Here is a 20,634-nt window from a genome sequence, read left to right as displayed (position 1 = left end):
TTTTTCTCCTCAAGACTTAAAAAAGCGGAAGTTTCAAACCAGGATAGGAATAGACCTGAATGTGGAAGCTTTTCAACCAGGATCATAAGCCTGAAGATCAAGTTCACCCTTGAGAGCATCATGACATATTCCAAAATGAATGCTTCTTTTTTCAAATCTATTATCCTGATTTAGATGAGATGACTCAAAAAACAAAGATTTTTACACTAAATTGATAGACTGGAGGCATTCAGACTACGGTTCTTTCAACTATAACCAGAAAAAAAACACAACAATGACAAAAAGTCCATCTTCCTCTGATCCAGGTTACAAGTTCAATTCTCATTTGTTTTTCACGTATGAATAACAATTACTTTTATAACTAATCCTATTTTCCATGAAACTTTTGACATTATAACAAGCCATGGTTCATTTTGGTCATGTCAGAGATAAGAGTCAGGAAGACAAGACGTTTATTAGTTATAAAATAAGTGTTTCTGAGTCTCTGATGACTATTTGTTTTCATTGTTGTAAGTAGTCACTTTTAGATACAGTTAAGATACTGTATACAGGAGCCAAACAGGCCAGTGTATTAAAATCAATGCGCAAACCTTCATCAAGTTCAATGATAATGAAAACCTGGACATGTGTATTGAACCTCTTAATTTTTAATGACAAAGGAAAACCAAGAACACAGAGTTCAAAACCACACACAAAAAAAAGGAAGAAAGACTGAGAGAGAGGTACAAAATTAAGAACATAAAAGAGGAAACATCATCCATAATATGTAGTTAATAAATAATGTCATTATTAATGGTTGTTCTTCATCTACTCTTTTTTTTCTGTGTGTGGCTTCACCTCATTTCTTTTTCTGCCTGTCTTTTTTTTTCCCCACGCTAAACCTTTCTTCCCAAAGCTTTGCTCCTGGAGATGAACATGGTGTCCTTTTTGCAGAAAGACTCAAATGTTCAAAAGTGTTGATTAGTTAGTGAGTTGGTTCACTCCTTTCTTTCACATCATTAGAAATTCCGGGATATTCTAGTGAATTTGTTGTTCTCGATTCTCACTTGTATTTATAGCTTTGAAATGTCTGATTCGTTGGCTGATCCTTTCATTTGTATCATTTAAACATTTGATTCGTTTTGTTGAATCACTGCATCCTAAACACTTCATTCCCTGCTTCGCTTGCATTATTCTAATGAAATAGTTAATTTAAAACAACGCTATTGTTCATGTGTCTGTTAAAATGTCTCAAGCTATCCTAAACACTTCATTCTCTGCTTTATTCTTCATTTTGTCCTAGTTAACCCTAAATTTTAAATTGTAATGAATTCAGTAATATTTCAAGAGCAATTAATACCAACCAATTTACATGAATAAACCAAATGAAACAGAGAATGAAGCATTTAGGATGAAGTGATTCAATTAAAAGTATCCAACATTTGATTAGACATACTTTATGAACAAGAGGATTAAAATGATGACCAGATTTTCTTTACTTTTTTTTATTCAAGATTCTTCCTCTTCTTCTTTTTTTTTTAAATTCGGGTTTCTTTTTGTGCATTTTGACAGTAGATTAACTACTTGAAATCCTGAGTACAGTAGCTCATATCATAGCAAGCTACATCTTCGAAATGGCTTTCCCAAAACCATTCTCATCTCACCTTCTTGCAACTGGATGACACCCATCCAGTCTATCATTACCCAGTTTATTAAAGTGAGGTTAACCAAATGAAATCCAAATGCTTTCAACCGCAGGTGGAAGGCGAGAACCTTGACCGTGGACAGAAGACGTGAGACGTGAGGAGCCTGCAGGAAGAGAGAGGAGGGAGAGTAAATTAAAAGCCGTTAATCTGTAAAACTAACAGCATGATCAGAGCACAGCATGCTGGGACTTTAAAAAACGATGAGGCAGGAAATGGATCTCCGGCAAGAGAAGTCCAGGATGAATTCCCAATGAGGAGAAGGAGAAGGAGAATTCCAGAAGGTTGGTTGTAATATTTTAGATGCACTTTGGAATACGTGACATAGAAAACTGTCTTAAATCAATATCACTGTAAGATGTTATTACTTGATGCATTATATTAATTGATCAAATGTTGTTTTTTATTTTACAAAATAGCTGTTAGAATTTTTTTTTTCATAGTTTTGTTTTGTTTTTGTTTTAATACTTTTTTTTTTTTTTTTGAGAAAAAAATGGGAATGTATCACAATGACAAATGCTGAACGTTTAAATAATTTGTAAAATGCTATTAATTATTTTCATGTTTCTTATCTGGATTTACATAATTACACATTTAAAGTTCAATTGGGGATTTATGAAAACTTAAATGGGGAAGAAACAACAATAACAACAATAATTGTTTTCCTTGTAATTAAATAATCGTTTATTATGTGAATTTATATATTAATAGATTTAAAAGTTAATCAGTTAATCATTCACTTTTTTTTTTGGCCTTCAAATATTGTTCATAAAGCATATGATGATTTGTACTGTTCTTGGTGTTAATGTTTCTGAACTCATGAAACATGAATTATCATTTGCATTATTTTGCATAGTTTTTTAAAAATATATATCTAAAATATATCAGTGTTGTATTTTTAACATTTTACATATTTTAGAACTTTCAAAATGTGAACATGAAGTAAGTGTGTGTGTGTGTGTGTGTGTGTGTGTGTGTGTGTGTGTGTGTGTGTGTGTGTGTGTGTGTGTGTGTGTGTGTGTGTGTGTGTGTTTGGATAGACAGACAAACAGACAGACAGACAGACAGACAGACAGATAGATAGATAGATAGATAGATAGATAGATAGATAGATAGATAGATAGATAGATAGATAGATAGATAGACAGATAGACAGATGAAACATTAATTAATCATCAGTAGCATTACATATAAATGAATATAATTATTTTTCTTCATAAAAATTCCTAATGACAAAATTACTGCAATTCCATTGTAGAGACATACACATTTTCTGTAAAACGATGTTTGAAGTTGAACAAAAAAACATATATTTATCTTCTCAAAGATGCAGCAGAAAGATGCAGATAAACACTGCGTCCATGGCTGACCTCTATATCAGTGAACAGACTGTTATCAAAGTAGGTCTTTGCTCTTTGAACAGAGGACGGTGTCATTCTCCGTCCAAATGCCCTCTGGGATTAATGCTCTAATCCCTGTACTCTGGATTCCTATAATCCAGTCTCAAACACATGCCATTGTGCCCTATGACCTGCTGACAGATTACTAATGCATCTGTAAAATGCATTAACACTGTGTGTGTATATATTTAGTGTATGTATCTTGTTTTCTCAGTTAGTGAGGTTCATAAAACAGTTCCAAAATTTCTGCATAGTGCATCATGATGGATCACCGAGCACTCGTCTTTGTGTTTTAGAAGATACAGAGAATAATTACCTCACTTCTACAACTTTAATTCTTCGATCTCAAAGGAAATGCATCGCATTAGCATTCTGGAGGAAACGGGTGGGTATTACATTTTTCAGGTAGAAAGTTGGGTTTGTTAATACTTTTAAATTAGTATATAAACTATTTTTTAGAGTTTTGAATGGTCTTCAGTCAGCAGTCTATTTAGTTACTGGAAACATGCCCTTGAAAGGACAAGGAGTGAAAGGAGAGCAAATGGAGGCCTTTACTGAAGTCTCAGATTGGAAACAACCACTAAACTCACAGAAAACATTTTCACAATGCTAAAAGAGTGTTCGGAATAGATGAACGTACATTATGGTACGTTTTATGTGAAGTTGGTTTTGTACATCACCGCAGGTCTGATTGAAATGTCCGTTGAGTGGCACTATGACTCTTAATGCTTCATGTTGGTTTATAATAACTTACCATCAGAACTAGGCCTAAACCATAGTATGAACGGAAGCAAATGTGACATAAAAACACAATCACAACCATGCCATTTTAGCTTTGTTCTTTGATCTCTCATCTTTCATTTCTTTCATCGTGAGTCATGTTTTTCATGGGTTTCATAACCAAGGATCCCGCATCTTAAGTCCAATTCCATGCCGTCTGAGCTACCGAGCAACCTTGTTATGTCCAGAAAGCGAAACATATAGAGTTGTAATCATAACTGTGTAAGAAATCGATTACAAGTGCTCACTGTGTTACTGCCTCTAGTGATCATTTCATTTGGAGAATGCAGCGATCATACTTATTGGTACATCTTTACGTGTTTCGCGAACAAGTTCCCACATTTTCATCATGAGATCAGACTGGTCAAAATACTTTCTAAAACCAATATTTCGTGAGCAATATATGAACAAATATAAACTCAAGTCTTTTGAAATTGAAGTTATTCTCATTAAACATCAAAATATATGCACTGTTCTATCCGAAATTCTCATATGAACACAGAAAGCTTTTTGTGGCCAAAAACGCGAGATTCCTGAAGTGGAATGGAAAAACCAAAGGTCTGATGTAAGAGTCCTTTTTACATAGAAAACTATAGGAATATTTCACAGTGAAAAAAATAAAATAAAAATAACATAAAAACCCATTTTATGTGAACAACTATTGGCGTATCTGTGCGTCTTTTTATGTCTCCTAAAGATTTTTAGGAGAAACACCAGTGCAGCAGGTTATACAGCATATCTGTACTTGATATCTACACAGTTTAAGGATATGATGTAGATTTTTAAACTAATATGTAGCAGACAGATACAAGAATATGCAGATTTGAGACTCATATTGCTAGGGGGAAAAAAAACAGACCTTAAAACTTGAAATGTAAAGTGTTTTAAGTCTCCAAAAATGCCACTTTTCATTTAAGGCCATGTTTTGTGCTTTTCTTTCCGCACTGTTTAATATTTTTAATGTACAGCCTATATCACCTTATTTTTAACGAACTGTAAGAGCGGGCGTGGCCAATGTTCAAGGCTTCCGGTGTCATTTGTTTTCCAGTTATTTTACTTGTAAACAGCAGCCCATTTTGTGATTGCTAGGCCTACTGCAAACTGGTATTTGCATATCATATTATTTGAACGTGTAAACACTGGTTTGCATAGCAAATAGTTTTAGTTGGACTTTGTTATTCTTTCCTGTATTGGCTAATGAACCGGAAGTCGCGCACATTCAAGTAAAATTTTAGGTGAAACATCAAAGTCACCATGTACTCGATGTTAATTTACACAGTATTAGATGTATATTTTCAAACTACTGTGGAGCAGACAAATATTAGAGTAATTGTATTAAGATTTGCGAAACATACCGCGAAAAAAAACGACGTCACAGACGTTTACACCTGATGTGCTTCAAGCTTCGTGTGTAAAACTGGAACGTGTCAGAGAGCGCTGTCCAAAAAAATCTGGTGCTGAAATCGTCTCTCTCTCTCTCTCTCTCTCTCTCTCTCTCTCTCTCTCTCTCTCTCTCTCTCTCTCTCTCTCTCTCTCTCTCTCCTCTCAAAACTCAACTGCTTTCCAGAGATCGTATCATTCGGCTCACAGCGCACAACCTCTCCACGCAGCGTCTGCTGGCTCGCGCGCATCAAGTCTCATTCTGACCTCAGAATCTTCTCGAGTTCAGCTGGACCTGTACCGATCGGAATATGAAGCAGATCTGAAGACATCCAGGCAAACCCCGCCAAAAACTCAGTGTGCGTAGAGTCTTGTGGGAAGAGCCTAAGTTAAGGTACGTCTTGATAGAGGAACTATGGGGGGAGTGTCTCGAGCGCTTCACCACTGGACAGACTAAGTTAACCGAAGAGCCGCAGGAGCCGATCCCGAACCGGACCCGAACCGGACCCGAACCGGCATTTTGGAGCTATTTCACGCTGGCTGGGAATATAGTGCAACTTGGATAAGCGTTGTTGTGCGTTTGGAGAGGTAACGAAGGTGGTGCTGATGGACGCGCCGAGTTTCCACGCGTTCGCGCTCCTGTGCGCGCTCCGCACCACACTGGCAGCAAACAACTGTGAGTAGCCTATTTGCATACAGTGTCTTAGTAAATAATAATAATAATAATAATAATATTACACTTCAAAATTTAAAATTAAATAAATTATTATTATTATTATTATTATTATTATATATTTAAAATTATAAAGGAATTTGTGTTTATTAAGTATATATATATATATATATATATATATATAATCACATTTTAAGTAGGCTATTATAAAATGTCAACTTTATATGTTTTTAAAATATATAAATAAATATGAATAGTTTTAAATGCTAAATATTTTGTGTTTAATTAAATAAATTATATTATTATTATTAATAATAATAATTATAATGATCTATTTATAGTTTTAAATTTTATTAAAAATCCCAATTTTAAGTATTATAAAATGTCAACTATGTATGTTTTAATAATATATCAATATATAAGAATAGTTTTACCTGTTAAATATTGTGTTTAGATATATCTGTTATTTTCAGGATCTGATGTGTGAAGTTGCAATATTAGCCCTACTATAAGTAGCATTTACAATTATAACGTAGTAGTAGAAATACTCATTGTAATACTGAGTTTTTGTCAGCAGACTTTCCTTCTCTTTTTTTTTCAGTATTATACTTAAGTTTAGTTGCTGGCACATAACTCCGTCAGTTGTGATTTGGAAGCTTTGTACAGCTGTCAGAAAGATTATAGTATACATGCATTATTTTTTTTAATGCTTTTGTACACTATATATTTGTTATCCATGCATCTCTGCATATTAAATTAAATGCATGTTTAAGATGCTTCCACTGAATTAATGAGGGCTAACCAGGCTAAAGTCCAGGAAGCAAATGCATGACACATGATTCTGATGATTAAAGACTTAGGAGCTATAGTTATTTAATAGATCAATGTCTATATTGATCTGTAAAATCTAAAGAGAGACTTCTGGAGTCCACTTCGGAGAGATTTCTGAACGCTAGGCGGCGCTGTTTCCTCGTATCGATCAAATTGTGATGCCATTGACATCTAAATGAGTCAGCGCCGTATTCAAGGGCCTTACACATAACATCAGTGGCATTTATAAAGATTTATGTAATTCGTAGAAGGACATAACTTGAAGGCTTGAAAGAAATGTTTAGCTGTAGAACTGAATGGCTTGGGAATAATCATAATCACTATTTAAAATGTGCACATTTGTTGTACATCACCACAGGTTGTTTAAGATCCACGTTTACTTTTTGGTTGATTCATACTCAGTGGATTGATTTTAAATGGTTTGATTTAAGAAGATCTGGCAACCTACCATCCAAAGAAATAAAAATAGAGCAGGCAGGCAACACTTGGCAAAACTTATTTCCTCACTTGTGAATATGAGTCATATATCTGTTGAATTGAGGGTTACCATTAATCTCTGAGGAAGACTTGTTCCCTCAAACTCTGGTTAGGCACTCGGGTTGTCCAACATGAATATGCAAATCCCTCATTGTTCATTTGCATATGAGTCTAAACATAACATTCACAAAAAAAAAAAAAGAAAGAAAAAAAAAAAACCCGTGGCAGGTTGGAATCCAGGCCATGCATGTGGGTAGCAACTGCCTTGACAGTTAATTAAATGTAAGAAATTCACCATTATCCATTACAATATAACTTGATAAAAAAAACTATTTTTTTTTTATCTCATAATATGTTTTATGTCTAGATATACAAATACATAGATGGACTTTTTTTGTTTCATATTTATATAGATGTTGTTTAATAAAAATGTGTGTATATATATATATATATATATATATATATATATATATATATATATATATATATATATATATATAATGATTTAACATTTATTTTATTTAATTGTAAAATGACAGATCATTTTTGATTATATGATTTGCTGAAAAATAGATATATATAATGTGAGAGAGATTGTATTTTAATTTCACTTGAGATAATTTCATTCATACATATAATTTGTTTGGGGTTATATGCATAATGTATTTAATGTATTTCAACTCTACAAGCTTGTGCAAAATCATTGAATCTGAGATGTCCAGTATGAACTGAAAATTGCATTTCAAAATACCAAGCTTGAATTGGGAAATCAAATGGCCATTTATTTTTTAATATCAGCTTAGATTGGCTCGTCATGTTCTGTCTGATCTGTAGCAACTATAACCTCAAAAGCACCTCATCCTTGACTGGAAATGGCTTTATGTTTGCAGCATAATTAGTAGTGCCAAGTAAATATTAGTGTTAGATAATAATGATAGATTAGAGATATAACAGAAGGCTGCAGTGACGTTGCAGGCACGAAACCATCTGTGGTTAAGCACGAGCCGTTTGCTGTTATTAATAACCGCACTAACCGCGCCGTTCTCATAACCCATTAGGTTGCACAAATTATAATTAACAAACTCTTCATACAACAGATTGCAAATAGATAGAAGTGAGTCTCGTAATGAAATGCGTAACTGGAGCGAGGCCTAGAAACCAGTAATGAAAATAACAACGCCTCCATATACTTTATTTAGTGTTGTTTGTGAATGATTTGGAGATATGTATTCTCGTGAGGTGAAAACATTGCAGTCTATTAAATATAATGAGGGGAAAGTGTCTTTGACAGAGTCTGTAGTTGGTGGCCTAGATTTCCCCTCCGCTTTGATCGAACTTGTCTGATAGCGCTCACCTGAAAAAGTCAATTACTGCTTTTAATTACCTGATCTGGAAGGTCCAGACTTTCGAAAATCAGTGGGGACCTTATTCTGCTCTTAAATCGTGAAAATAAAGAGTTTGTAGAGCCATGGTTGGTGCTTCTAATCCCAAATGATATATTAATAATAATAATTATATATTATATATTATATAACGTATAAATAAAATTTAAAAAAAAACCTGCCGGAACCCCTTATTTTGTTCTTAAAGTGTTAAAACATTTAAGAATAAAGATTGTAAAATACAGGTCGTAGAGCTGTGGTTTGTGCTATGTTTGTCAAGAATTGGTGACTAAAATCAAATATTGATGTTTTGGATTAAAAAAAACATATAAACAAACATATAAACATATAAACATTTTTACTTTTGTTTAACCCTTCGCACCAAATCAGTCCAAATCAGTCCAAAAAAAATCATATTGGGATTTTGATTCGCAATATTTGACAGCGCTAAGCCAAATGTTACATTCATCAAGAAATGGTGACTGAAATGAAACATTAACATTTTGAACGAAAAACCATTGTACATACACTATTTTACTCCTCTTTAACCCTTCGACCCCAGTCAGTCCTTGATGAATTCGCACAAAAATCATAATGAGGTTTTGACTCACAATATTTGACATCAATAACAATACATGGTCTTTTAGCTTGTGTACATTATGCATGATTGTTGCCATTAATTCTTTACAATGCATCATATTTTTTGGTTAGCGACCCATCAGTTAAATTATGTTTTGATGGAAAAATTAAGTTATGCTGTTAATTCTGTTTACATGGTTCAAAGTATGAGAGAGAACAAAAACTAACTGGATCATGGACAGTTAAGGCATCTCGTCTGGCCTTGTAGCTCTCAAACGTCTCTCTCTCCTTGTCTAGGAAAAGAAGAGTGCTGAGCTTGCACTATACAGTAGATCATTGTCTAACACAATAATTGCCTCTATCTTGTCAGCACATGTGTCAGCTGTAATTTTGGCCCCAAACAAGAGACAGATCCATACTCACTGTAAAAGCCTGACCTTAGAAGTTAAAGACAAACACCGCCCCCACCCCCCGACTACACCCACCTACAAACTCCCGTCCTGCTCGTAAATGGCCTTCAGTTTGCGTACCTCCATCTAATTTTCACTGCCGATGAGTGTTTATCACGACAGCGCCATTGGGTATTTTAAGACATTTTATAAATGCCAGAAAATCTATTCTGAAAGATGCGTGGGTTGAAAAAAAGAAAGAAAAGAAAATGAGAGGAAGATGAAGAAAAAAGGCAAAGATTCTAAGTCATTCTTAGAGTTCCAAGGAACATCTTGGTTTTTAATAAGTGGCTAATTCCATAGGAAATTCTGAACCAGTAATCAAAAGATAAGTAATTAAGTTAATGTTAATTTAACTTAAAGTTAATCAATTAATTTAATGACGTAATTTCAAGTAACGCATTAAATTAAATGAGGAATTTTAAATTAGAAAGACATATTTGTTTGTGGAGAAACATCCTTCCCAGAAACCATTCAAGAACTGATGTGTTAGCATAGCATTACTTTCTGAAATGCACTAAATGTTGGTCACATTTAGCTTCGTTTGCTAATCATCCAATCGTGAATGTTGTTTTGCAGAAGTTGAGATTTATCACAGTTAGCACTTAAATTGACTTAAAATTTAGAGTACTTTTAAAGTAGCAAACAAATCCAATTGTGAATGTTGTTTTGCAGAGGTGCGATTTATCAAAGACTTTGTACTTTAATTGACTAAAAATTAAGTTATTTACAAAGTAGCAAACAAATAAAAAAAAAAATGAAGAAAAAATAAAACTGGTGGATTTTTTTTTTGTTTGTTTCGCATGATAACGTTTTCTGCGCAAATAAATATGTAGCTGTTAAAAGCTTATTAACACAATTATTAGTTAATAATTTTTGTTAATTAAGTTTTTTTGTTTCTACGTTTTTCTTTCTCTTTTTGATTGTTGTGTTTCTTGTAAAGAGTGTTGCGCAAAAATTTGAACACATTTCTTCTATTCTAATATATAAATTTGGTACAGTCTACATTTTTATATATAACTTCAAAGAATAGTATTTTCTTGTAAAACATAATCCATCAATCTTTGTTTTTATTTCTTCCTACTTAATTTTTAACGTGTTACTTTGCCATTTCTTTGTAATTAATTGTGAAAATTACTAGCAATTTCTGAGTAAAAATTTATAATTTAAATCCCTCACCCTTTTTTTTTCATTTTACTGTAGAAAATCTATTTCAAATCATCTTGAGGGTACTTAAAAACATCAGTCACTTTGCATGTCAAGTGGGCGGCTCTTAAACATAATAAGCTGCTCTCAGAACATACATGAACTCAAAAACCTTTTGAATGAGTAGACAGACATACAGTATACAAACTCTGAAAACTCACATGCAAAGAAATCTCCCAAGTTTATCAAAGATATTTAACATATTCTCAGGAAATGCACACCACATCCAGGACCCTCCAGCCGTCACCCCTCAGAGAACCGTGATTCGATGATTGACGGATCTAATCCATCAAAGTAAAAGCCGGTGATGATAAACATGAACCCAGCTGATGTTCACAATTGAAAAACAGACTCATTTAATGTATCTTCCGTTAATAAGATGCTGTTCAGTCTGTGTTAGTGGGCGTTTAGTCTGCCAAACATATGCTTCGCAACTTTGTAAATATCATCCAAGGCACAAGAAACTCTTAACAAGCCGCTAATAGCATTTCACAAATATCCCAGAAAGTTCTGCCGGCAGCCCACACTCACTGTGAAACAGTTCCGGAGATGTTCCCCACTCTGATCAGTGGAAAGATAAGTTGAGAGAACTCATCTCCATAGCTTTGATGGTGTCCCGGTTGTGTGGTGCTGTTTATTTAAGTCAATGACCATTCAGAGGCCTCGATAATTTTGTTTTTCCAAGACTGCTGTCTTAACCAAAGGGGATAAACAGCAACTGTGTAAAACACTGAGCTATATTTGGCTACATATGTACTAAGTAGCTTCAGCTATTACATTATTAATGCTTAAAACTTGTCATACTTCCAGATCCTTGTGTAAACTATAGTGCATGAAATTCCTCTAATGTCAAGGGCTTTGAAGTTGAGTTGCTTCAAAATATCCCTGTTAAAAATAAATAAATAAATAAATCAAAAATACAATTTAAAGTCAAGTATTGAATATAATACAAATACTATAAATATATATTGTAATTTTAATGTTTTATTTTATATTAAAATTAAATGTTATTATTTTTATGTTTAATATATATATATATATATATATATATATATATATATATATATATATATATATATATATATATATATATATATATATATATATATATATTAGTAGTAGTAGTAACAGTAACAAATTGGTATAAAATGTAACAGTGCTTTTTTAAATGTATATATACATATATATATTACAGTATTTTATTATTTTTAATAATAATAATAATAAATAGATAAATTATAAAATAATACAATTACTATAAATACACAATATATTTTTTTATTTTAAAATGACTATTGTATAACATTAATGGTGTGTACAGCTTAACATACATATACATATACATGTGTGTAAATGTGTGATTTTCTGTGATTTTATGTGTGTATGGATTAATTTATTTTTATTATATGTTTAATAGATTTGTATGTATATTGTTGTTAGTAGTAGTATGAAACAAATTGGTATAACATACTATATATATAAATAAGGCAATATAAATTGCTATATATTTTTTAAATATATAATTGTATATTGTTTATTTATTTATTTATTTTTGTTGTTGTTGCTGTGATTATTATTGTTATTATTATTAATTGTGTATGGTATTAATTATGCATATAGATATTTGTATATACAATTAGAATTTATTTTTATTTTCATTTATATTTAACTTATATTTAGTTTATATATAATCGTAATAATACTAATTATTATTATTATTATTATTTATCACTTGTATAACACAATTCCCTGATTAAACATATAATCAAATATGATCAAGACTTTTTTAAAACTATTTTAAACTCATGTGTCAAATATTCACATTCAGTGAGTCCATATTCCAAAACCTCTATGTCTTGTTATTGCTATTTTAAGAGTGGTGTTCTGCACCAACTTAAAATGAGTGTGGAAGCAATTTTGAACATTCCCACAGTGCAAATCATCTACCTATCCGACACACTGCAGGATGGGGAGGGAGGACAGAAAGAGTAGATCATATCTTCATATCTGTGTTTTACTAGTTACTATCATGGGACCGCTGCAGGGAACGTGGTGTTTTTGCAGTTGCGACTCCAAATCATTGTTATTGAGCTTTATGTAAAGAAGAATAGTTCAAAACACAAGTTTAAGGTTGTTTTCCAGTGAAAGACAAACGAACAGCTATTTAGCTGAATGTTAAGGCTGGTCTTTCACCATAAATGAGTGTAAAGCATAAAAGCGCTCTCATTCGCACATTTTCTGAGGCTGTAGAATAGGTTTGTTTGAAATAAACACTGAATGCTAATTGTTATTCAAAGAAACTATTTATTTTTCTTCACCGAAATGTCAATCGATACATGAACATGCTCTCAGCATGAACTGCATTCAGACATCTCTGAACTGACTCCAAATCAGTTTCTCAGCATAAACTCTTAGAAACAGTGTACTGTATGTGTGATGAATGAAATTCTTCATGCTTTAGGGTTGTTTTACGACAGGAAAATAGCTGTAGACTGTGCAATTCTGTCGTTACTTACTCGGAAACGGCATATAGATTCGCACACAAGTTTGGGACAACATATATATCTAAATAATGACAGAATTTGGTTTTGTTCCTTGAAACCAAACAAAAATGTGGATTGACCTTTATGCTTATATCTCCCAATATACCATTCATATTCCATAGTGTAACAGTCGCTCATCTTGCTGTTGAATCCTCAGTTAAATAGGTGAGCGTAAATTAGCCGGCTTTGTTAGGCTCTTCTCCCTGTGTTCTACCTGCTGAGGAGATCGTAGAGTGTCACAATGGAAGTGAAGAGTCTCTCTGTGTCGCTGTCAGCTTTAAATAATAGCCTCTCTTTCATTTTCCTCTATTACATCAGCCCTCGCTGCCATGGGCAACCGCTAGTAAAATCAGGTCAGTGCTAAATGCCAAGCTTGAAGATTTGGCAGAAACGTGGCCCGAGTTTTTTTAATTACCCAAAATGCTGTGAGATAGGGCGCAGGGGTCTGAGGTGCTACTGTAAATGGGACACATCTAAATGTGAAGTGCTGTTGAGGAAAAAAAGAGAGGATGTTACATGATTTTCTGAATTGTTTTTATCATTTTGTTTTATTTTATGTGTAGTTTTCACACAAAAAATTATAAAACAATAATAAATAGTAATGCTAAATGCTATATTGTTTAATTACAAACATAATGTGTAATTTTGCATTTTAATGTAAATATATAATAAAATTGAATACTATTATTATTATTATTATAGCATAATTAAATTATTATACATGTTTTAAAAATAATATTAATAATAATAATAATAATAATAAATAGTTGTTATTGTGATAATCAATCCACATTATACTTAAAATGGAACAAACATGGTAGAATCCTCTCGCTGTTTAATCTACACAGATGTTGGTCTTGGTTTTGTCTTCACATGCAAGATTTAGCCCCTCTCATGAGGCTCAGGAATGATCCACAATTCTTAAACAACTTAAACGTGTTGAGAACGATAATTCATTATCACATAGCAAGGAGAGGGGTATTAGAATGATCATTTAGAGCCTATTTTGAACTGGATAGATGTTTTAAATTGGCTGAATGGTGCTTTAGAGATTGAGATTGAAAAAAATCTGTTAGGTAGGTTCTTCAGATCAGTATCTTTGTTTTTTGTTTTCTTAAAGAGTTTAATTTCTGCACTACAGTCAATAAATGTGCCAGTTTTGAATTAACAGAAGTGATTTGATAACACCATAAAATTGTTTTACAGTTGATTTGTGTGTACACATGAACTTTTTTAATGCAAAAATATATATATATATTTATAAAATATGACTGTTTATTTAATAGAATCATATAGCCAATTGAAAAAAGTGCATATATATTGAGTTTTCTATTCACTGTATTGTTTAGTAATCTTTATTTGTTTAATTTGTATTTAATTTCTTTGAAAGTGTATAGCTAATTAACAATTATTCTACATGATTAAATGGATTCTTTCTTATTTTGGTTTGCATTTTGTTTGAAATAAATAGCTTTTGTTGCGCTCGGGCCATGACGAATTTGCTATTTACACGGCGGAATTTGGCAAGCAACGACAGAACGTGTCTCAGAGATGAAACGGAGCTGCTCATGTGCGAGCAAATAAATAGCCTAATTCTGATACATGCGATAACTATCTATATATATTTATTTATTTAGCCTACAAAAAAAATATTATGCATTGCAATCCTTAAATTTTTTATATTTGCCACGTTTGTGTGCTACTATGCTTCCCTGTGTTTAATAAGCAGTGTGTACGCTCTTTAAATAACAAAGAAAAAACATTGCACCAGACTTTAGAACAGGTTTGAGTTGGTCTATGGCAGTCTATTTTCAGCTCCTTAAAATAGCATTGCGCCAGCAATGTGCCTGAACACACCTCTTTTTCAGACCAGCACGCCCATGGGTGCAAAAATGAGCACAAATGCATTTGCTAATTAAACGAAGTGGCGCTAGACGGGAAAATGCGAATGGCGCTGGACTGAAACTAGCAAACACACTTCCGCTGCACCTTGCGTCGCATTGCGCCGGGTGTATTATAGGGCCCCTGGTGTTTTTTTTTTTGTGTGTAATTTGACTTACTTAATTTGCTGTCTAACATTTCTTCTTTTAACTAGTGCCTTCATAATTTTAAATAAAATTCTCATAATGTTACGTATTTCACTACTTTTAAATGTTGAAGACATTGGCTTACTAACTAGTGTCTGAATACAAGTTTTGGTATTCGAAAAAAAAGCTTTAATCCACAGAGGACAGATTGTGCTCTGTATACAAAGAGATCTGGGACACTTCGGGAGTGTGCAAACTCTCCAACAGGATTTAAATGAGTGTTTCACACTTTTTACAGGATGTAGGTGTCCATTCACAGATGTCTTGGCATTCTGCATTTTCTGCTTCCATCTAACCACCCCATCCCCCTTTCCCTCTTTATGACTCCACTGGAAAAGTTTATTGGAGGCACCGGACTCAATTCAATGTGGAAAAAGCTTCTTTAAAAGTGCATTAGAAATCACATGTTCTGTCATAACACAGATGCACTGGGACATCCAGGGATTCCATTAAAGGTGTGGACTCTTAAAAGCGCAGCTGGGGTCAGGAAAAATTGACTGTCGTGCTGGGTTTGCACTGGACTGCTTTTACGTCCAATAAAGTGCAAGAATACCACATGAGAAAAGAAAAAAAAACTTGGTTTATTTCTTGGATTCTTGCATCCGCTAATAGCCTCATACGTGTTCTTCCAAACTGCATTTGCTTAAAAGGTTTGAGTCTTAAACTCTCCAAGGAGTAGAGACAAGTAGAGAATTGAGTTAGTAATGTCAAATGGATGTTTCATGTGATTCTGAGAGATTGCTTTTGTACACGTTTCTAAATAACAACCAACTCTTTGTTACAATGCAAACATTTTACGCCATCTGACTGTCTAGCAAGCAAAACAGCGAATTAGGCGACCTATCCTCAAGCTAATACTAGTGCTGCTGAGTTGTTTTCCTCCCATAAACATTAATTTCGCAGCATGCATATGTCAGTAGATCTGGCAGTGCTGACTGGGAGAATTTCCAAGGTAAACATAAAAATTTCATCTCCCCCACCCTTCCAACCCTTCTTCGTATTCATGCCGAGCATCCGTCTGATCCCGGTAGAAACAATTACGCATAGTGTGTTTGTCAAATGGAGGAAAAACAATGTTATTATTTTACAGTTCAACACGCAACCATGTGTGTGTGCTAATATCCTTTGGCTTTCGCTGTTGTCATGAAAAGTGAGCACTGTTCTTAATTCGTTAAACAGTTTTATTAATTACATGCATACATGAGTACACTTCATTTCTACTAATAATAAGCTAAGCTGAGATTAATATTAGCATGATTAACTAATTATGTTTGCAGCAATCAGGTCATTGTATTTGATTAGAATAAATTTATATTCTAATGATTGGCAGAAGTTCAAACATTAGAGTTGAAATAGTCAGTCTATATATATATATATATATATATATATATATATATATATATATATATATATATATATATATATATATACAGTACAGACCAAAAGTTTGGAAACATTACTATTTTTAATGTTTTTGAAAGAAGTTTCTTCTGCTCATCAAGCCTGCATTTATTTGATCAAAAATACAGAAAAAAACAGTAATATTGTGAAATATTATTACAACTTAAAATAATAGTTTTCTATTTGAATTTACTTTAAAAAAAAATAATTTATTCCTGTGATGCAAAGCTGAATTTTCATCATCATTACTCCAGCCTTCAGTGTCACATGTAACATCCGGTCTATCACATGATCATTTAGAAATCATTCTAATATTCTGATTTATTTTGAGTGTTGGAAACAGTTCTGCTGTCTAATATATTTGATGAATAAAAGGTTAAAAAGAACTGCATTTATTTAAAACAAAAAATAAAATCTAATAATATATATTCTAATAATATATTTTCTTTACTATCACTTTTTATCAATTTAACACATCCTTGCTGAATAAAAGTATTGATTTTATTTAAAAAAAAGAATGTATAAAAAGAAATATTCAAAATAGTAATGTTTCCAAACTTTTGGTCTGTACTGTACATAATCATATAGATTTTGTTTCCTTGATTAACTGTTTGAAGACCATTAGAAAAGTTAAAATAACTCTTTGTTAACTTTTCAGTTGTTTCTCCTAAACAGAAGCTAGATTAAATGGAGATCAAAAGTGTTTTATGTCTCTTGTCTCCCAGATTGTTTTCCCAAGAAAAAGATCTGAACAATGCCCAGATTTGTCAAACCCAAGAATGGTTTAAACAACCAAAATTCAGAGATCTCAATATGAACTCAAGCATTTCTCATCTTGAAAGGTTCCTGTGATCACTTTTTGTCTTCTAGGAGAAATGACTGACATGACTGATGCATGTCTGAAAACTAATTTCTTTATGTCTAATGAGCTAAGAAAGCAAAATCCTGGGGAACTTTATTTCTGAAGACTAAAAAACGTATGCAATACAAAACTCTTTATTTGGACTTTGAACTTTGAGTACAACTTTTTTGGTGTTGAGACCATGGCCTTGGATGTTGATTCCAGTATTTGCTATGTACCGTATTTTCCGGACTATACGTCGCACTTTTTCATAGTTTGGCTGGTCCTGCGACTTATAGTCAGGTGCATCTTATTTATCAAAATTAATTTGACATGAACCGAGAGAAATGAACCGAGAGAAAACATTACCGTCTACAGCCGCCAGAGGGCGCTCTATGTTGCTCAGTGCTCCTGTAGTCTACCACTGAAAACATAGAGCGCCCTCTCGCGGCTGTAGACGGTAATGTTTTCTCTTGGTTCTTGGTTCTAAATAAATGCGACTTATAGTCAGATGCGACTTATATATGTTTTTTTCCTCATCATGACGTATTTTTGGACTGATGCGACTTATACTCAGGTGCGACTTATAGTCCGAAAAATACGGCAGTCATGGATGTTTTGTAAAAAAAAAAAAAAAGTATGTATCCAACTTAGGATAGATAAAGGACCCTCAATGCTAAGTATGTTGCGGCAACTTTTGTTGCCCGATGGAGCATCACTTTCATAGTACCTTCCTCCTCCTACGTCCTTGCAGTGCATAATGCCCTTTGGACTGATGGATCCACGTTGTTCTCTGAAAACCTCTCTGGGTATCCATACATTTCATTTATCAACTGCAGTGGTTTTTAACATCAACCTCTTCAGCCAAAATAATAAAAAAAGACCTAAAGGTCAAAACATTCCAGTCGCCAAATAACATTTGTGGATACCCAAAGAGTTAGGGCACTTCTGAGTTTGCATAAGCGAGTGCTGTGGATCGATTGGCTTCATATGGCACTGTGCATTGGAAAGATGTAGGAGAAGACAGGGGCCAGCATAAGTAGCACACCATTAACAAATAGATTTGTAGTTTTGTAAGAGTGGCGAATCAGCTCTTTCAAAGGGAATAGCATATCGCAAGGTTGTAGAAGGAAAAACCTTTGGAAAATGACAATCTGCCATCCAACCGAAAGTTAAGACCATTTCAAACTTTGCTGCATCATTGACCAGAATAGAATCCATTAGTGTTTTCAGAAATCTTGCCTGATTTCAAATGGACATGGCTCTTTCCTCCCCCTCAAAAGAGTTGTAAACATTCCTGTCCATCTAATGCTCCATCAGAGCTTTGCCCCATGTGCAAGCACCCACAAACATCTGAAGAAATGAAGCTGCTGGTTTATGGTCATGCTGTATCGATTCCCATTTCTTGTACCATCAGAGCACCAGGTGCTTGGCAGCCACTAGGTCATTTTCAATTCCCTCCCACACTAGGAAAAATCTAATCTGGTCTCTTTCCACTGGTGGATGCAATGCTACCGATCTCCTCCACACGACGTAAGTAGAAGCGGAAGCCCCTGTCAGTCATTCTCATCATTCATATTTATGAGTTTTAGAAACATCACTTGCTCAATTTGCCCACTTTACACGCTGGCAGAGGAAAAGATAGAGAGATAGTCAGTGAGGGAGACTCCCTGTTGAAAAATGCATCATGGGGTAGGTTTTTAAATGGCTTCGTCTGGAGGAAACCTGCTTCGGAGGGTGCCTGTTTATTATGGATTTTTCCTGAACTAAAATACCATTGAGCCAGCAGATTATGTTTAATTTTGGCTCAGGTATCTCTGTCTCTCAGAGTCGTTGTTAGAGAGGAGATGGGGCTAGCTACCAGTTTCTATCCTTCCTATGACCTTACCTAGATACTTGCTATTTCCTGTTTTTCCATCTCTTTATCACTTCCTTTCTCCCTCTCATCTCCCAGTCTCACCTTTTGCCTGGTCTGGAATACATTTGCAATTCCGTGAGTGAAGCTATTTGATGTCAGACTCATTCAGAAAGCATTTGAAAGGTTAATTAGCTGAGAAATCGGTGTGGCTTTCTCAAACATTGAAATGAGAGCTGTTGTCAGATTTCTCACTCCCTTTCCTTTCTCCTCGTTCTTTCTCATCATTATATTGCTCCACACGTTAACCTGAGGAGTGGATGCTGAAAGTCCCCTTTTTTTGCTAGATGAATGAAGTTTACCCTGTGTGTACCACATACTGCTTTCTTCTGGTCCATAAAATCCTCAGCCAAGGTTGAAGGTGTTAACAATTACAATTACTAGATTTGAAACATTCACAAGCCACCTTATGCCTGTATGGGTGAAGGGGAAAATGGGTAAAATGAAAAGGAGATGACTTGATCTGTTATCCATTGGGAGCTGATTGGTTTATGAAAAGTGGGCATTCTAAACCAGAATAAACCAGTCATTCAAAAAACTTGAATGTAAACTCTGATTGGTTAATCTATTTCCTGTTGTTCTAGATCACTGCAATGGGCCACTGGTTTCTGCTCTTCCTCCTACATCATTCCAGAGCTCCTCATCTTCCTCTGACAGTATGTTGCCCTATTTTGCCAAGCTCAATAGAAGAGATGGTGAGTAATCCCAGCATAAAATGTGAAAATGTTGAAAAGTACCCAAGTAATTCTATTAGATTTCTATAAAATTACTTTCATTGGCAGAATTGTACAGTGATGCTAATACCATAGTAAGTTTGATATAAATGATGGCACAGAATAATTATTTTGTTTATGTACCATGGTATTTACTTTTTTTTAGGTATTTCTATTTGAATGTCCAAAAAGATGGTAAGACCATAAAAATACATTTTACCGCATCGGTCTAGTTCATGCTGGAGTCCATTCCAGTGCATTCAAAAAATGAATTTCTTTCATTTTGATATGGCAC

The 20,634-nt window shown here is 33.8% G+C and overlaps 1 protein-coding gene across 1 annotated transcript in view; it reads left to right on the top strand.

Annotated features, from left to right (window-relative positions):
- Positions 1 to 5,531: 5,531 nt before the first annotated feature.
- LOC132159718 (contactin-associated protein-like 5) overlaps positions 5,532 to 20,634 on the top strand; it is a 72,329-nt gene continuing 57,226 nt past the window's right edge. The window contains exons 1-2 of the mRNA XM_059569304.1: positions 5,532 to 5,918; positions 20,211 to 20,321. Of these exons, the coding sequence (XP_059425287.1) occupies positions 5,849 to 5,918; positions 20,211 to 20,321 (181 nt within the window). The 5' untranslated portion in view covers positions 5,532 to 5,848. The remainder of the gene's footprint in view (positions 5,919 to 20,210; positions 20,322 to 20,634) is intronic.

Source organism: Carassius carassius, chromosome 16, assembly GCF_963082965.1.
Source record: "Carassius carassius chromosome 16, fCarCar2.1, whole genome shotgun sequence".
Lineage (NCBI taxonomy): Eukaryota > Metazoa > Chordata > Actinopteri > Cypriniformes > Cyprinidae > Carassius > Carassius carassius.
The sequence above is the reverse complement of the archived record's forward strand: the minus strand, read 5'-3'. Positions and strand labels throughout refer to the sequence as shown.